This window comes from Sardina pilchardus, chromosome 9 (assembly GCF_963854185.1).
Source record: "Sardina pilchardus chromosome 9, fSarPil1.1, whole genome shotgun sequence".
NCBI classification, from domain to species: Eukaryota; Metazoa; Chordata; class Actinopteri; order Clupeiformes; family Clupeidae; genus Sardina; species Sardina pilchardus.
This window is the reverse complement of record NC_085002.1, coordinates 15,691,965-15,709,024: the sequence shown is the minus strand read 5'-3', so window position 1 is coordinate 15,709,024 and position 17,060 is coordinate 15,691,965. Positions and strand designations below refer to the sequence as shown.

The following is a 17,060-nucleotide window of genomic DNA, read 5'->3' as shown; positions in this document are numbered from 1 at the left end:
CAGAAATGGAGAGAGGCAGCAATCTCCGCTCCTGTGGGATCCATAACGACGCCACAGGCGAGAGCGATGCAGTCCTTCTCTCAGCATGAAAACCAGGGAGGGTGGGGGGGGGGGGGGTGTCAAGAGAGAGAAAGAGAGAGAAAGAGACTGAAAAAAGAAAATAGAGGGAAAGAACAAGAGTATGGTGAGAGAAGGAGAGAAAAAGGAGAAAAAAAAGGAGCAGGACTGTGAAAGAGTGCGAAATAGAAAGGGAAAAATTGTAAAATAAAAAAGAGAGAGAGATAGAGAGAGAGAGAGAGAGAGAGAGAGAAAGAGAGAGAGAGAGAGAGGGGCAGAGAAATAGAAAGTCTCTCTGAGATTGAGACTGAGATCTCACTTGGTGCCAAATCATATTTGGGGTTTTCATTCAGCACAAAGAACAAGTGCCACTAAACACTACAAATGTGCATGTGCACCTGCTTTAATCTTCACACACACACCACACCACACACACACACACACACACACACACACACACACACACACACACACACACACACACACACACACACACACACACACACACACACACACACACGCACACACACGCACACACACACACTCAAGCATGCACTCATAAATGGGCGCACTAAACAGAGCCTATCATTTGAAAAAGAACACTAACTGTTCCGATGAATAACACATACAGTGTGTCACAGGGTTTAATGAGTTCCTCACAGCATCATTTGTCATGTAGCACACACACGCACACACACACACACACACACACACACACACACACACACACACACACACACACACTCACACACACACACACACACACACACACACACACACACACACACACACACAGAAAGAGAGAGAGAGAGAGCTAAAGCAAAGCAAGGAAGGAGGAAGGGAGGGAGGGAGGAAGTCATATACAAAACTGCTGCTCTGTAATCTTATCATGCACCATTCCCCTGGAGACAAGAGAGGGGAACACGCTCAGAAAATGATGATGCAAAATCTGGTAGGGTGGGGGGCGCACGGGGAGGAGGGGGGGGGGGGTGAATCTTTTCATCCATTAACGGGCAGGAACAGCTGAATTCTGTTTTGCCCACAGGAGACCAATCCAGCAGCCTGGGTAGTCAGGGACACAGGTTGAACGGGTCCATAGGCACGTAGCACCTCAAACTCAACCCCTGAAAACTTGCACTTGAAAATAACGTGAACACCGCAGCTGTGTAGGCTTGCGAACGCAACATACAAGACACACACAAGTGTAGCATAATGGAGGAAGGAAAAAAGAGAGAGAGAAAAAGAGAGTCTCCACTCTCCACATGGACATGGGGCAAAAGAACTGCTATGTTAGTCGCAACGCTTGGACAGCTGGACATGCTAATACGGAACAGAACAGAGCGCAGGCCACACCAGGAACATGCTGACCTCGCAGTCCTAAGAGGGGACCGAGAGGAGGGGAACAGGGAGCATAAAAAGGGTCACGTCTACAGCCTGCAGCATCTACATCCAGAATCTGTGCTCCTTACACAACAAAACACAACACAAGAACACAGGCACCTCTACTAAATAGAGTGAATATGTGAATGCAAACTTAATTTTCAAACTGTGACTTGCATTTACTGGCAGCATCAGTGACACAAATAAATCTTATTTCATAGCATTTTAGTTCTTTCTCACTCTCTCTGGCAAACACACACACATGCAAAACACGCGCGCGCGAGCGCACACGCACACACACACACACACACACACACACACACACACACACACACACACACACACACACACACACACACACACACACACACACACACACACAAACACACACATTAACTTACAGCCTATTAGGCTACTCACTACCCTATAATGAGACCTCTTAAATGTTACCATGCATTTTACCATGCCAATGTGCAGTTACACAAGGGTGGGTTTACCACTACCATGCATGGTAAGATTATGGACGAACAGATCACACAATTACTCACAATTAACTTTTGAGCAAGGTGGAACAATAACTATTGCTTATGAAGGATATTTATGAGGACTGACAGACATGTCTTTAATCTCACTCACATGGGTACATGTTCTATTCTGATAAGAACATTTAAAGAGTTTGGTTTAATCTTTGCAAACGCGTCGCAGTTGCCAGATAATTCCCTTTATTTCTGAATCAAACGACCGGTCGTAATTAAGCGGTGTCTGATATGCCACGACACTGTTAACGGTTTAACCGGTGGTGTTCATTGTGCGTCAGAGAATAGGGAAGACGTGGGCTGTGTGACAATCGTCGAATAAGGTTATTTAAGGGAACACAACCCTATCTTTGTTCGCTTCTGGTCAAAAAAACGGATTATTTGCTGGGCTTTTCGTTCGCCTTGTGCGGAATACATTATGTGTGTAAATGTTGTTGAACCCCGGCGATTCTTGGCGGAAAGGTCACACACTCCCCTCGACCCCAACTGTTTCTCAGGCTTTGTGTCCTGGGTGAAAAAAACCCGAGCTGTGCCTATAAACTTCGCATTTAAAAGGCAAGTGCGGCCGTGAGGGACTGCTGTAAGAGGGAAACAATAGCAGCTTTTGGACACACTTTTTCTCACTGCGCAGAACAGCAGGGGAACCGATTGGAGCCCGTTCATAAAGAACGGGTCGAACACAGCTGCTGAGGCCTCGGTGACGTTTGACAAAAATGTGAGCCTTGTGGTGTTGTGTTCCTTTTATTTGTTTCTTTTTATTTCGCGATGTTGCCATTTATGTTGTGGACCAAATCTGTTTTGCTGTTGTGATGAGGGTGTATCAGAATAAGCACCGTTTGCATGGGAAATGAGGGATAATGTCACAGCCTCCAAGTGCATCTGCCTGCCAAGCGCTGGGCAACATTATCATTATTGATTTATGCGCTGCAAACGGACATTGGCCGCGCATTTGAAGCGCCGTCAAGCGAGCACTGAAAATAAACCACTTGAATGAAACAGATAATTAAAATGGCCGATTATAATTCACAAAAACAGGACAATTTGGTCCAGTCTGTATGGATCATACACTGTTTTTTGTTGTTGTTGTTGTTGTTGTTGTTTCCAGAACCTTTGGAAACGGTTCTGTATATCACTGAATCAGGCAACTACAGATCAGAATGTCTTATAAAACAACACGAACGCAACGCAAACACTTCCAGAGCGCACAAAATAGATTTTTTTTTGTATGTTTATTCAAATGCGCACAAAGTCCAGGTAGCCTATACGACTAACAGAGAGACTAAGTTTTACGCTGTCATTTCATAGGTCAATCAGGTTTGAAGTTATGCCCTGTCATGAATGGCAATGCACACACAAAAACAATAATAGCCCAATAATAATAACAATAATAAAAATAATAGTAATTGTATGTTCTTACTTTCTGTCTTACTCTATTGACTTATTGATTTATCAAGTTCACACTTATTAGCCTATATTGGATTATTTTGACAGCCATGGCTAACAGCTGGCACTGGTCTGGGGAACCCGAAATAATACGATGCGAGAAATTACGGCACATGCAGTTGCCCTCATTCTGGTCAAACTAAGTTTAAGTCCTAGCCTACATTTACAACACGTTTCAAATTCTTTGTCAGCACATTCAGTTATGACACGATTGGTTATGCAACATTGTAGTGAATTGTCATTACATTATAACTTTGTGTCGCTTTTTTGGTAGCTGCTGTTGTCACCAAGAATAGTGTAACTGAAGTAACTCTACTCACGCTCCGATGCCATTGTGATAACTGACTCCGTAGTGGCATGATACTCATCAGCCTCCATAAACTCGTCCTGCGAGGAAGCGTCCCCTTGGAAGTCGTGATGGTCCAGGAGCTGCTGCAGCGGGGGTGCCTTGGGCAATAGTTGGTTGACCACCTCACGGCTAATGTTTGGGGCTTGTTTGAGCCGAAGCTTGCTAAGAATCTGGGACTTGATGGTCTCAAGCCTGAGCACCTTGCTCTGTTCCCGCCACACGCACGCAGAGCACTCGCGAGCGCCTGCGTCCTCCACCTCGATAAGCGAAACACCAGCGTCCGTGGGCATCTCGCTCACCGGTGGGAGAAAGAGGTTAGGCTCGTCACTGCCGGACAGTCCCAAGGAAATGATTACCATCAAACACAGCAAAAAGTTATACCTTGCCATGCTGGTGACAATTAAAAACAGTTTCCTTCTGTATCTTCAGAATAATATGGTTGGTCCTGGTTATTCCTACGTCCTAGAGAAGACGTGCAATGAAGTGCAACTAGTTCAGCGGTGGCTGTCTCAAAATTATTTCAACCGGTGCATTAGTGCCATAGTAACTGGCAAATGGCAATGAGTCCAAAATGATGCTGTCGATGTTTGATCTGATGTAAGGTTACCTACTTAATGTCTGCATTTCCTTTTATTAAATAATTTGTTGGTTTACCTATTCTGTACTGTTTAGTCCACAGTGTTGAGTGATCTGTCATTGAAAGTGTGCAAGTGCGTTTGGAAACCCCCCCTTTATATATGTCGGCTGCCCAGTGTCGTAATCCGTCTCCATTGGCTAAGATTACAACAAAAGGCTTTCAGGTTTGTCACTAAGTCAAGACAGAGGGAGCGAGTGAGTAAAGGGGAGAGAGAGAGAGAGAGAGAGAGAGAGAGAGAGAGGCTGATATCTGAAAATAGATCAAATAATCTTGTAAATTTGTGTTTTGCATATTTGCATGGTATAAGATTAAAAGTCTCGAAATGTAGGCTATTGCAACTGTTTCAATTAGGCTATACGCACATCTAAATGTACAGACATTTTAGACTAGGCTATAAGTGTCATTTTGAGTCATTATTGGCACACGTGTATGTGCTATCAGTTGTGAACAACACACCTGTTGATAGCAAATAACTTTACAAACTTCAGGAAGAGAGCGCTTCGTAATTGTGCATTCACTTCAGTCAACTTTGGCTAAATTGTATTATCAGGTAGGCCTTGGATATGATTTGGACAAACACATCTTAACAGCAAACTTCTTAAAATTAGCTTAAGTCTGTTGCAAGGCATTAATATATAGCATTTTTGTATGCTCACATAACATGCAACTGCCTCTTATTAGGGGTTGGGTGTCTGGGTGTTGAAAGGTAAACAGAACAGTTTTACTTACCAACCTGAATTGGTTGAACGAGAGGATGGAAGTGCCTCACAACATGGAGTCAATTTTAGAGGTCACAAATCAATAACACCTTTCCTTAGCCCCCCCCCCCACACACACACTTAGCCTGTTAGTCCTACTTCTGCCTTGAATGAAGTTCCTTATGCACCTTTTGAGCGCTAGGCAATAATCAGTCTATTATATATAAAAAAAAAAATATTAGTCTCAAAACCTCAATATGAGTATAGCCTAATAGTCTAACCAAAAAAGGCAACTGGGAGCCTACATAGGCTATACAGCCCTAACGTTTAGTTTCTAAATACATTGTGCTGTGCACGTTTTCATTTACAATGTAGCCTAGTTACACTGATTTTACATCAGTTCTATTGGTTAGTTCAGTTTGCGCGGCCACTCCAAATCTAGCCTTTTTCCCCCATCTGGCGGTCGTATAGTGTAGCTTAGGGTCACAGCAGAAAATTGGGCAAACAGTCGTTATAGCCCATGATATCTTTAAGAACCAAAAAAACGGACTTTTCCACACTTTATTAATTTTTAAGCCTATGGTTTATTAGCCTACGAATTGAAATCCAAAAAATGTCTGGCTGTGGAATTTTCAGATAGTCTGTAGGCCTATGTAAGATCCCTTGTGTGGAAGAAATTTAGCTTAAAGGTCCATAAAAGCAGAATATGACAGTCTGTTTCCTGGCGCGTATTTTTAGATCGACCATTGCAGGGGGACAGCATAGCCTATAGGAAATCTGTCAAAATCTCTCCATAGCGATTTGTTGCCTCAGACGATGCCTATAACATGTAGGCCTAATGCTATCCGATGCACTGCATGCATGGTGCAGCTCTTGTTTGCTTGAATGTCAAATTACATTGCAGTTTGATAGAAGCATTATGGAACAGGTCAGTGCTGATGCGTCTAAGTGTAGCCTTTTGGTTCTCTTAGCTATTCATGGCAAATAATAATAATACAATTATTGATCATAATTAAAAAAAATACTACTACTAATAATAATAGTACACTGTTCTGCTGCAATTCGTCATGTTCTGTTTAATTCATTCCATGGCCACGTTGCCAATGCCAACATCCAAACTCCTAAACAAACGGGTGATGGTGTTTCTAACCACGGAGAGTAGGAACCACCCACGCAGAGCCCTCATCACGCCCCACCCACCATTTCTCTTCATACAGAAGTTCAGCTATCCACCCTCACCAAGCAAGATATTAGCACATAGAGAGCGCAGTAGCCACAGCGTCGAGTATCCTCCCTCAACTATCCTACCATTCGAAATTGATCAACAATGCACTGCGGGAGTCTGGAAAGAATGGGGACTCCGCGTAAAAGAACACTTTCGCGAGGAATGAGTGAGGATGAATCGTTACGACACATAATAAAGGAGGTAAGCGTAAACAAGAAATCCTGTATCCTTCCACTGCTATGGCGGGGAGGCGTTTTGTTTTAGGCTACCAAAGGTTTGATCTCCGACCATTCGGTGATATTATGTAGGCCTAACTAACATCTTGAAAATGTAACACAGACCACCTAATTGATCTTGTCTTGTTCCCGAGGGGGATATAATCCTCTGTTAAGGTGATTACTGTGGACAGAGCTGTGTTTAGATATCGGGTCGTGATTTTTCGCTGTACAGATGAACTGCTTTTTGAGCAATGAATCATACCAACCCACGTACCCTAGGCCTATTCAATTGCCATATTAATTCATTACTTTAAGTCTAGAGTAGGCTACAGTTTTGTGAAGAGAAGTCCTGTGTTCGTCGGTCTGTCGCACTCATGACGACAGTGTTGCAATATTTCACATATCACTGTAGCAAAATGATGTAATCAAGTATGATGCATATCTAGGCTATGATGCTTTGTTTCCTTCAAAGTCTTACGACAGAAGGGCATTGCTTCCCTTTCCTTTTGAACGTTACGACGTTTCGTTTGCGGGCATTTTTGGTCGGAATTTTGTGTTTGTTCTCTCCGGAAACAGTTTACAGGTAGCCTTCACAGTATGATTTGCGCCAGGAGACAAACATAGACTACGCGAATATGGTCCCGTGTGCTAGTGTCCTCTCACAGCATGTTGGATTTGCTAAGTAAAGCAGACCTGACACACAGTGATAGTAAGAATTCATATCCCATTTGCTCATTCCTCTTTTTGCATTTTGCTGTTGTGAAATCACTCCAATCCGCTCCTCATGCTGGTAACATACCCACACTCCACATGTTGGTAACCTCACCTTGGCCTACTTGAGTTTAAAGCCAGTGTGTGTATTTGGGTTAGCATATTGGGTTCTTTTTTTTACCTGTCAGATTTTATTTTCTAGGCTGAAGAGACCACCAAACGACTGACCCGCAGTGACAGCAAATATGGATCACTGAAAAAAGGAGAGAGAAGGGTGAGCCAGGTTAGTCAGTTACCCATTTCTAAAACAAGTCTTTACAACTCATAATTGCACTCTTTTGGCTCTCTTTGCCTATAGGCTTTCCTGGACACTCATGTCTTCCTAGTGATGCATGTGATGAAGAAGGTAGCCTATGCAACGAAAGTAGACAAAGGTTCTACCCTTTAATTCACTTCAGGCTATTCACCTTTTGTAACAACATGCCAACAAACATGGGTATGCCATGTTTGTTGGCATGTTGTTACAAAATCCGCGGAATCATTTTATGCAGGCAAACTGCATACAGGTAGTCTTTATCGTTGATGCCAGACATGATAACAATCCAAAACCTCTTGCATTTTGACCCGTGCAGTGCCCGGATTCAGTGCTGCCAAAACTCTGCTGACACTCTCTGTCTGTCGTCCTGTGTTGTGTGAGAGAGGGGAGTAGCAACAGTAGAGCGGAGAAAGCCAACATGTGCTTATTTTACTAATACAGTTAACAATATCTTTTGTATAACCTATCCTGACAACATCAAACTGGGCACTGCACTGCGCTTACTCCTGAACCTTAGCAAGACATCTGACAAGTTTGAAATCAGTCGGACCTTTGGTTCGAGAGATATGCGAATAACAGACAGACACACACACACACACACACACACACACACACACACACACACACACACACACCCACGTTCCTGCCATGTCTGGAAACTAAATACTGTTCAAGAGATCTGAGATAAGAGATATGCTGTGCTATGGTTGTACTGTGTGTATCATCTATTAAAATACCTGAGAGATATGCTGTGCTATGGTTGTACTGTTTGTATCATCTATTAAAATACCTGAGAGATATGCTGTGCTATGGTTGTACTGTTTGTATCATCTATTAAAATCCTTAATGTTGTGCTTTTGGCAGAGTGAAGAGGATTCACTTGCAGAGATCCCAGATATGGTAATTGCTACTTATCTGACATTATCAATATTTTATTACCCCTCTCTTACTGCGTGAGAAAGGGGTAGACTCCGTTTAGGCCCTATTTTCAATGCAGCATGCTGGATTGTTAACGTGGTAGAAACATTTTGTAGATCTCCATTAAGATGTCAACATTAGATATTTGAACTATGTAAGTGTACTGGTGTTTTTGGTGTCACTTATGTACATTAAAATAATAAATTCACCATTATGGTATGACTTTCCAAAGAGTCTGGTCTGAATGTCTCCAATATGACAACATGAACTCAGATCACAACATGTTAACAATGACTGATGTCATGCTGTCCATATTATGTCATAAGCTTTGTGGTTAAAATCACAGTGTTACATTTTCTCTCTCTCTCACTCTCTCTCTCTCTGTAGATCGAACTCCAGGCGAATTATGATGGCGTGCTGCAGGAACTGCACTATCTGGAGGTTCAGCGGGAGACTCTCCTGTTCCAGGTGGACTGCCTTCAGGACGCTCTAGAGGGGGCGGAGGAGATGCTCGCCGAGGCCCAGAGAGAAGCGCACGACACCAGCCTGGTATGATGTCACTGTGACCCTCGACCTCTCCAGGGCGTTGTGCCATATAGCTTCTAGCAAATGTGTAACCAGACACCTGCACTGTAGCTAAGAGCCACTGAGAGCTTAGAGAAATTGACATGGACGTAGTGTGTAATGTGATTCTTATTGTCAGCGTCTGTAATTCAGCTTAAGTAGACTTTTGTGATTGTATCAGCAACACTGCCATGCTAATGATGAGATGAGGGAGATTTCCAGATTAATGACTGCATAAGCAGTTTTAATCAGTTACAGTGTGGCACTTAACTGTTTGTGACTGTTAAAGTGCTCTGAATACAGTGGCAGTGGGTCATTATGGCTTCAGTGAACTCTTTTCTACTTTGATTCTAATAGATTTGAACAGAGGCCACCCTAATGGATCTTCTGTGACCTTGATATCAATGCGCATTCCTTACTGCATGCTCCATTGCTTCCTCTCTTATATTTTTTCTCTCACTCTTTCTCTCTGTCCCTCTTGCTCTCTCCCTGTCTATCTTTTGCTCTCTCTCTCTTTCTCTCTCTCTCTCTCTCTCTCTCTCTCTCTCTCTCTCTAACACCCTCACTCACTCGCTTTCACTCTTCATTCACAGGAGCTGGAGCGAGAGAAGGAGGGGAGGCGAAAGTTGGAGGACATGGTCAGCTCATTAATGCAGGAGGTAGAGCGGCTGAAGGAGGTAGGATGTGTGTGTGTGTGTGCGTGTGTGTGTCATGGGAATAGTTAAGGCAAGGGAGGGGTGCAATTATATAATCATGAGGATGTTGAGGCACTGTTTGGCTTCCTGGTTGCAACTGTCAAGTTTTTAAATGGCTTGCTTCTGCATGCCTGCCTGGTTGCGTAACACTGTGTTTTGGGGGCGGCAGCAGTGGGGTGTGGGGACAAGAGAAGGGAGGGTGCTGGGTAATTTCTGCTGGGTTTTCAGAAAAGCTGAAAACAGGCACAGTTTTACAAAAAGAGCCAGCCCCATATCAGCTCATATTTTATGTATAGGTGGAGTTCTTTGTTCTTTTGCCAGTTAAAATGGCGTGTGAGGATGTTGAATGTGCTGCAAGGTAGAAGTGATGTGGTAGGACTGTGCTAAGGAAATAGAACAGCAGTGAGTTGTGTTTTGCTAAAAATAAAGGTGCTCTAAAACCAATACCCAGTTTTTTTTTCACACTACACATGGGAGGTCTTAGTTTCAGTAGTTACAGTACTTGAGTCAGGGCTGAGTCCTGCATACTTTCACACTTTGTATATGTTCCCAGTTTCACACAAAGCCATATTTGGAGATAGTCTCCCTGGTCAGTTTGTTTTTAAATGGTCTGCTGGGTTTAAATATGTTCATATATATAAGATTTGCTCAGTAAGATGTCAATATGAAACATTTTTTAAGCATGCACCAAGGCCATTGCCTGTGGATCTGTGTTTAAGTGGCAGATACTTTCAAAATATCGATAGAAATTAAGATTTGTCTGAAGGGAGCTAAATTCCAGCTCGGTAGATTTTTTATCTGTTTGTTATGATAGACTGCAGAGCAAACCAGAAAGCTCACTTGTTGGTAGTGAGCTCACACAGGTCTGCTATTTTTGAACCAAATGTCATCAAATGTGTGTTTACCTGCCAGAGGCCTCTGTCAATATGTTTGGTTTGTTTTGCTTTAATAAGATGTCTGATTGGCTTGCCTGCTGCCCACTTCTGCAAAGACTTTGAGATGACTTGCGATGTCAGGGCCAAATCAGGAAACACGAGTTGTAACAAAAGCTGCTTGATATCCTATCCAAATCTATGCCCTGGGGTGTTGTAACATGCCCAGTGCTGCTGAACTGAACATCTGGCTGTCTAAAACATTTGAACAGAGAACTGGACTATAGTTATCCCACTCTTTTAACTATGTTAATGTACAAATGAGTGTTAGGACATACTGTTTCATTCCCTCTGAAAACTGCACTGCAGTAGTTTTCCGAGGAAAGGAAAGGGTTTGTCTACACTTCAGTACTTTGTGTAAATGTACAAATTTCAGTGTCAGAAAGCCAGTGAGTGCAAAAGTGGTGGAGGACTGGACCGAGATAGGGCATCAGCTATAGAGGAACTATGTTGGCCTGTGTCAGTATGAAAATGGGAAGGTAAATGATTGTGCAAGAAGATAGTGTTGATTAACTGCTCTTGTGGGTTGGTGTTTGGGTTACAAGATAAGTTGGTTTATTCATGGATGGCAGTGGGTTGACTTGACAACACACAATGACTAATGTTTTAAGACCATATGCTGGGAAAAACAGGACAATTTCACAGAACTCAAGATAACCGCTTGGTTATGGCTAAATCGGTTATAAATACGTTTTACTTACTCCTCAGGAAACTAAATATATTTGGCCTGTGGACAAAACAAGGCATCATTTGAGGACATAATCATGGACTTTGGAAAATGCTAATCATTTTATTGACATTTTATTGACTAGTTGACAGATTTATCGACTATGAAAGTAATTGTTTGTTGCAGCCCTTATTTGGAATATGGTGCTCTGATGAATGGTTTAAAGGGCATTTGGAAATGGTACCTATCCATCTCTATCAACAACACTAGGCCAAAGCTGAACTTGCATTATTTAGTGGACTTGTATTATTTATTGCACTTACCATATATAGGAAACGTTTATTATTTTTAAAGCAGTTTCCTTTTCTTTTTCCCTTGCAGTGGGTTTAGTCAGTGTAGTTTAGTCAGTTCTGCTATCTTGATCTGTTCTTCATTGAACACTTCCTCTTAAACATATGACAGTCATTACCAATTTTGTGGCGTACATGATTACAAGGGTTTGATGCAAAATGCTGATAAACAGGTTTTTAATGGTTCCTAAAAAATTTCCCAGATCATTTTGCCAAAATGTTGCTACACAGGAAGTGAGTCAGTGATCTGGAAAAAGTGAAATGTTTCACTTCATCTAACTGACCATCTACCTATCATTATTTCTTGTCGAGACCGACAGTGCATCCCATACTGCTACTGCTCCTGCTCTCACTTGTACCCACTGAAAGGTGGGGTTGGACACAACTCCTGCAATGGATGCTATGTCAAGGCAGGTCAGGTCTTGCACCTGTATTTAGAATGGTGACTGCACCTACTCCTGGTGTGGTCTTACAACAACTCAATAACCAGCGAGCTCACACAACTTGCTGGTTTACATATTGGGTTGGTTTTGTTTGTTCGTGGCTGTGTGGCAGGAGCACTGGATGACGCATCCATTGATAGTCGGTTGACGTGTCCTCTGTTGTTGTTCTTCATTTGCCCCACAGGAGAGAAACAGCATCCCAGCGGTCCCGGTCTACACTCTCATTAGGGACGACACGCAGGAGACTGCAGCTGAGGACAGCAGAGACACACAAACAACAACGCCGCCGCCTCAGAACAAGACTCAGCCAGAGGGTACGACACAAGAGGCGCCTTTCACTGTGGTGCGCTTGGACAGTACACCGGTCACTCCAGGCACTACAGACGGTCAAGCAGACGGCTCAAGTGGAGGGCTGCTGTCCTTCTTCAAGAAAGGAAAAGGGGACCAGGCTCAAGATGACCGCACTGGTCCTGCCTGGATCCAGAATGCCCCTATGGGGACATCGGTGGACCAAGATCCTGCTCAGGAGAAGAGCGCACAGGATGAAACCAGCGACGGCCCCTTGGCTAAGCTCACTAGGATGGTGAAGAACTTCGGTCACACGCCATCGCTGGACCTGTCTGAACAGCCAGTGCAAGAGGGAGTATTTCGAGGCCCCAGTGGCGACAAATCCACTGGAGAAGACCCAGACGACAACGATGAGAGCAGTGGCTATGAGGACGCCCAGTCGGACCTTCTGGAGCAAGAAGCCCTTGCGGGGGCCTCCACGCCAGACGGAACTCCAGACGGGGGTTTCCTGGAGGACGAGCTGGCAGATGAAGATGGGGAAGCGGCGACCAACACGGGGGAACCGGGTAGCCCCAAACCAAACGACTCTTGTGTTTTGTCTTAAATTCAGGACTTTTGCGATCACCTCATCTCGATGCGTTACTGTCTACTGACCTGAGAAATGCTTTTTTATCAAGCATTATATAAGTCTTATAATGATATTACTCAGGCCCATGGGCACCAGCTATTTACGCTAAACACCAGTGCTGCGTAAAAGAAGTTCTGAAACATATGAAATGGTCTGCTCTTGCACAATACCACACAGATCAGTTTTTTCCCTCTTGCTACTTTCTACTTTGCCTGTTGTGAAAGAAGTGCTGAGAATCTGCAGTGGCTGCTCCAACCACAGGCCACCAGTGGATCGCCCTCAATAATTAACAGTTAACCTTGGGCTGTTTCGAACTTCCCCTCCCGTCGGCCTCAGAAAGGTCTTTGTCAACACTGTGCGCTCTTCTGGGCGTCATGAGACCAAATGGAATTTTGCAAGCTGAGCACTGGCTGTACTTTGGCTCCATCCTTCTTTTGGCATCAACACTGAGACGCGGTTTACATGCTGCTCCTCTCCCACACAATCTTGTTGTGATGGCGCTCCAGGGTTTCGGATATAATCAGTCACCTCACAGACCATCAGATATCACAAGGACGACAAAGATTTGTTTGGCAGTGGTCAGCCTTTTAAATATGACGACACTGGTCACGACTCACGACATTCGTTCAAGGTCTACACTTGTAATCTTTTAATCATGGAAAAAGCCTGCTGTTTATGTCCATACAGATAATGGCAATGACAGTGTACACTATAGTAATAATAGTATTATGATAATAGTAATACAATACTATTTTTAGCATCAGGGTTACATGGAGGGCATGAGAGTGACATGACTTAAATATCATCACATAGATGTGTTAGATTTTATTTGTTATATTTGTACTTTTATAACAGGTATTTGCTGATTCTAAAGAAAGGGAATACATAACCCCTCAAAAAGCTACAGTACCTTTGGCTTCTTTGATACTCTTATTAGGGACCTCGAAATGGAAACAGTGCCTTTCAACAAAATCTTAATGCATTTCAGAAACAAAAAAAATAACTTTCAAAATGAGGAATATATATTAACAAAAACATGACACAACCTTAATACAGTGGGAAAATTTGTATTTTCTGACTTGGCTATGACAAATCAGTAAAAAGTACATTCCAATTTCTTTGTTTTGTTTGAAACACGATGAGTCATGACTGCACGATAGGCTAATCAGTGGTGTTCTTGAACTGTTGTTTGCTTTGGGTGCTGCTGTACAGTGCTGTACCTTCTGGGAGAGGCCTTGTTTTGTTTGTTTAAATATAGACATTGCAGGACAGTGTCTCTTTATTAACCTAGAATGAAGTAGTTTCTGTTACATATCACCATTTTTTGTTATTGCCATCTTCGGTATCAGTGTAATTCGCTGTTTTAGACAAACTTTTAATTGTTTTATTGGAAAGGCCTCCCAGTGCTTTGATTTAACATGAATTTTAAAATGTCTTTGTTATTTGTTCTTTTTTTACGGTGTCTTACAGATAACTCTGTGTCTTACCTACAGTCTAGTGTCTTTAAAAGTTTTGTAGGTCTAGTTTAATTTGAGCTAAGAAATGTAAACATAGACTCATGTGGTACAGTAATGCAAGCACCTCCATGTTCCACGTCCTGATTTTTTTTAATTATTTGGTAAATACGTCAGTTTTTAAGCATCTCATTTGTTTGTTAGCTGTGTAGAATCAGTCAGACATGTCCCTTTATGGCAACTTGACTCAAAGCACCTTGAATCTTTTTAGTAAAAAACAAAACAAAAAAATGCACGTTTTTAGTTTAACTGTGCGTTTAGTTTCTTCAGTATAATTTAAGAAAGTCTGGTGAGGGGCTAAATAAGCTTTACGCTGTTACACTGATGTGGTTTTGCACTTGCTGATAGGATTTGTTGCACAACTTATGATGCTGTATGGGTCCTTATGCTGCATGGTTTTAGTGAGCTTAGTGGCAAGAACATGGACACCTATTTTCACCCACAGGATGTGTATTTTGAGATGTATTTTGTACACTTCCAATGGATTTACTGTGTGGGCATGTGGGTGTGCAAATCATTAAAATAATACATCTACAGTCAAAATGGTTCTCCTATGTGGTCTTATGTTGTGAAAAAACTGTGCCTTAACACCCTAGGTTATTCTTGGTTAACGAGGTAGTAGGTAGAAGTACTAACATGATATCTCACCTTCATCTTATTATCACCTCACAAGAATCCAGGTAACTTCCAAATGCCTTACAGCATAACCATATTTGCATGTATTTGTGCATCCACTTATCTTTCGAAATGACGTGCCGAATTTGTTTAGTGCACAAAGCAGTGTGGGTGTAACACCTGTTGGCATAACAAGCATTGCTTGCTATGTTTTAGTCATCTATCCTTAACTACCGAATGTATAAAACATTAAACATGTACACACAGAGGTAATAAGAAAGGCAATTTATTTATAAACATAAAGACTGTATGATTTGTTTAAAATAACTCTGTACTTAATTACATTTAAATACATAGGAACCTTGCAAGCATATTAACTAACTTGATTGTCCATATCCTTGCAGTGAGTGAAGGTAATCCTTTGAATCGTGAGAGATTCATTGATTTCCAACAAGAAAGGTATATATTTCATATTGAATCAAAACAAAACGAGCTAGTTCATTATTTCTAGACATATGATCATATCTGTACAGATGCATTACAACTGCCAATACAATGGCTTTAATAATGAAAGGCTTAAATGAACAAGAACAATGGTGAATATGCAGTGATATGCATAAATGAATGTACTGTTCCAAAGGTAGTAGGAAATAGATAAAAATAAGGCAACAATAAAATGCATCCATCTAAAAATGGCAGGAATAGTGATGCAATGTAGCCAATCATTTAATTAAGACATAATGAAATCATAATTTCTGTGCAAACATGCATTGATAGGCTTAACACCAAGCTTCTGAAATCTTGCTACAGAGTGAGTATAAATGTGTGGTACCAGAAACAAAACACCTGATAGTTTGTTGCTGTTGACCATTCATAGTCTTGTTAACTTGCTTAACACTGTCACAATCCACTGGCTTATATGAAGGACTGGCAGCAAGCTGGCCAACTAGCAATCACCTAAAAGACTCATGGTTGTATCATCAAACAGCAATGTCTGATGCACTGGTACTACCTACTCCTCCTGACAATCTACTCTTCCACAGTATTTAGTTGCAAACTAAATCCTACATAACCGGATAAAGGACTTGGTTAATTGAATCAGGTGTAACATAATAGGACTGAACCTCAACTCTGCAGGAGGGCAGTCTCGATGCCCACCGACAACGCAGGTTAATGACAGAGGGATCATGGAGATTTTGTGACTGGGGTTTGTTCAGTGAAGTGCTACTACTAATCCCTTTATGGTGCTTGTGCCCCTTTGACTCCCTTGGCGTCCTCTGCTATGGCATGTTCTCTTGGCACGACCTCTTCGCCCTGTGGAGCGGAAGCTTATCTGACAAACAGAAGCTGGCACTGACGGTCTTTGGCTTCGGTTCAACCCGAGGGAACCTCCATATGTTTTGTGGGGGAAAATGGCCTTTTAAGGATACTTATGTGTCTGTGTGTGCTTCAGTTACCCCCATTCCTTTCTCCTTCTTTTCCCTTATACGGACCATTTGATTCCTGCTTACTCAACAGCTCACATACCTAATAAAGTGATTGCTTAACTTACTGTCAATCTGGCTAAATTAGAGCGGCACAGGCAATACGTTGGAGACGTTGCCAGGGAGTGTAAATCCAGAGTAAGATTTTTCCTAATAACCCCAATCAGAATCCCTCTTGGATGCATGTCAACTGTAACTATGGAGTTCTGTGTTAGATGAGACAGTCAAAAACTACTCCAGGACCAAGAGAAGGAAATAGCCAGATGATTACCATATGGTGTAAAAATACATAAGACTCATATTAAGGTATAATAATTTTAGGTAGAAAATACAGGGACAGTGATCCAATTGGATTTGAACTAAAGCAATTGGCATGATGTAGTTACAAGTCA

At 42.3% G+C, this 17,060-nt stretch overlaps 2 protein-coding genes across 4 annotated transcripts in view; one reads left to right on the top strand and one right to left on the bottom strand.

Moving 5' to 3' along the window:
• The window catches only part of gdf11 (growth differentiation factor 11), a 19,175-nt gene extending 14,761 nt beyond the window's left edge, over positions 1-4,414 (bottom strand). For both annotated transcript variants that reach the window (XM_062545957.1, XM_062545958.1), the window contains exon 1: positions 3,737-4,414. In XM_062545957.1, the coding sequence (XP_062401941.1) occupies positions 3,737-4,154 (418 nt within the window). In that variant the 5' untranslated portion in view covers positions 4,155-4,414. The remainder of the gene's footprint in view (positions 1-3,736) is intronic.
• Positions 4,415-6,334: 1,920 nt separating this feature from the next.
• On the top strand, positions 6,335-15,112 carry si:ch1073-456m8.1 (leucine-rich repeat flightless-interacting protein 2). Of its 2 annotated transcripts, none has more exons than XM_062545956.1 (6): positions 6,335-6,526; positions 7,457-7,528; positions 8,435-8,470; positions 8,876-9,037; positions 9,646-9,729; positions 12,324-15,112. In XM_062545956.1, exons 1-6 carry the CDS (start codon positions 6,428-6,430, stop codon positions 13,029-13,031), a joined length of 1,161 nt encoding a protein of 386 aa, XP_062401940.1. In that variant the 5' UTR covers positions 6,335-6,427; the 3' UTR covers positions 13,032-15,112. The 2 variants fall into 2 exon arrangements, with proteins under 2 accessions (XP_062401940.1, XP_062401939.1); XM_062545955.1 differs by having other exon boundaries at positions 7,457-7,537.
• The last annotated feature ends 1,948 nt before the right edge of the window (positions 15,113-17,060 follow it).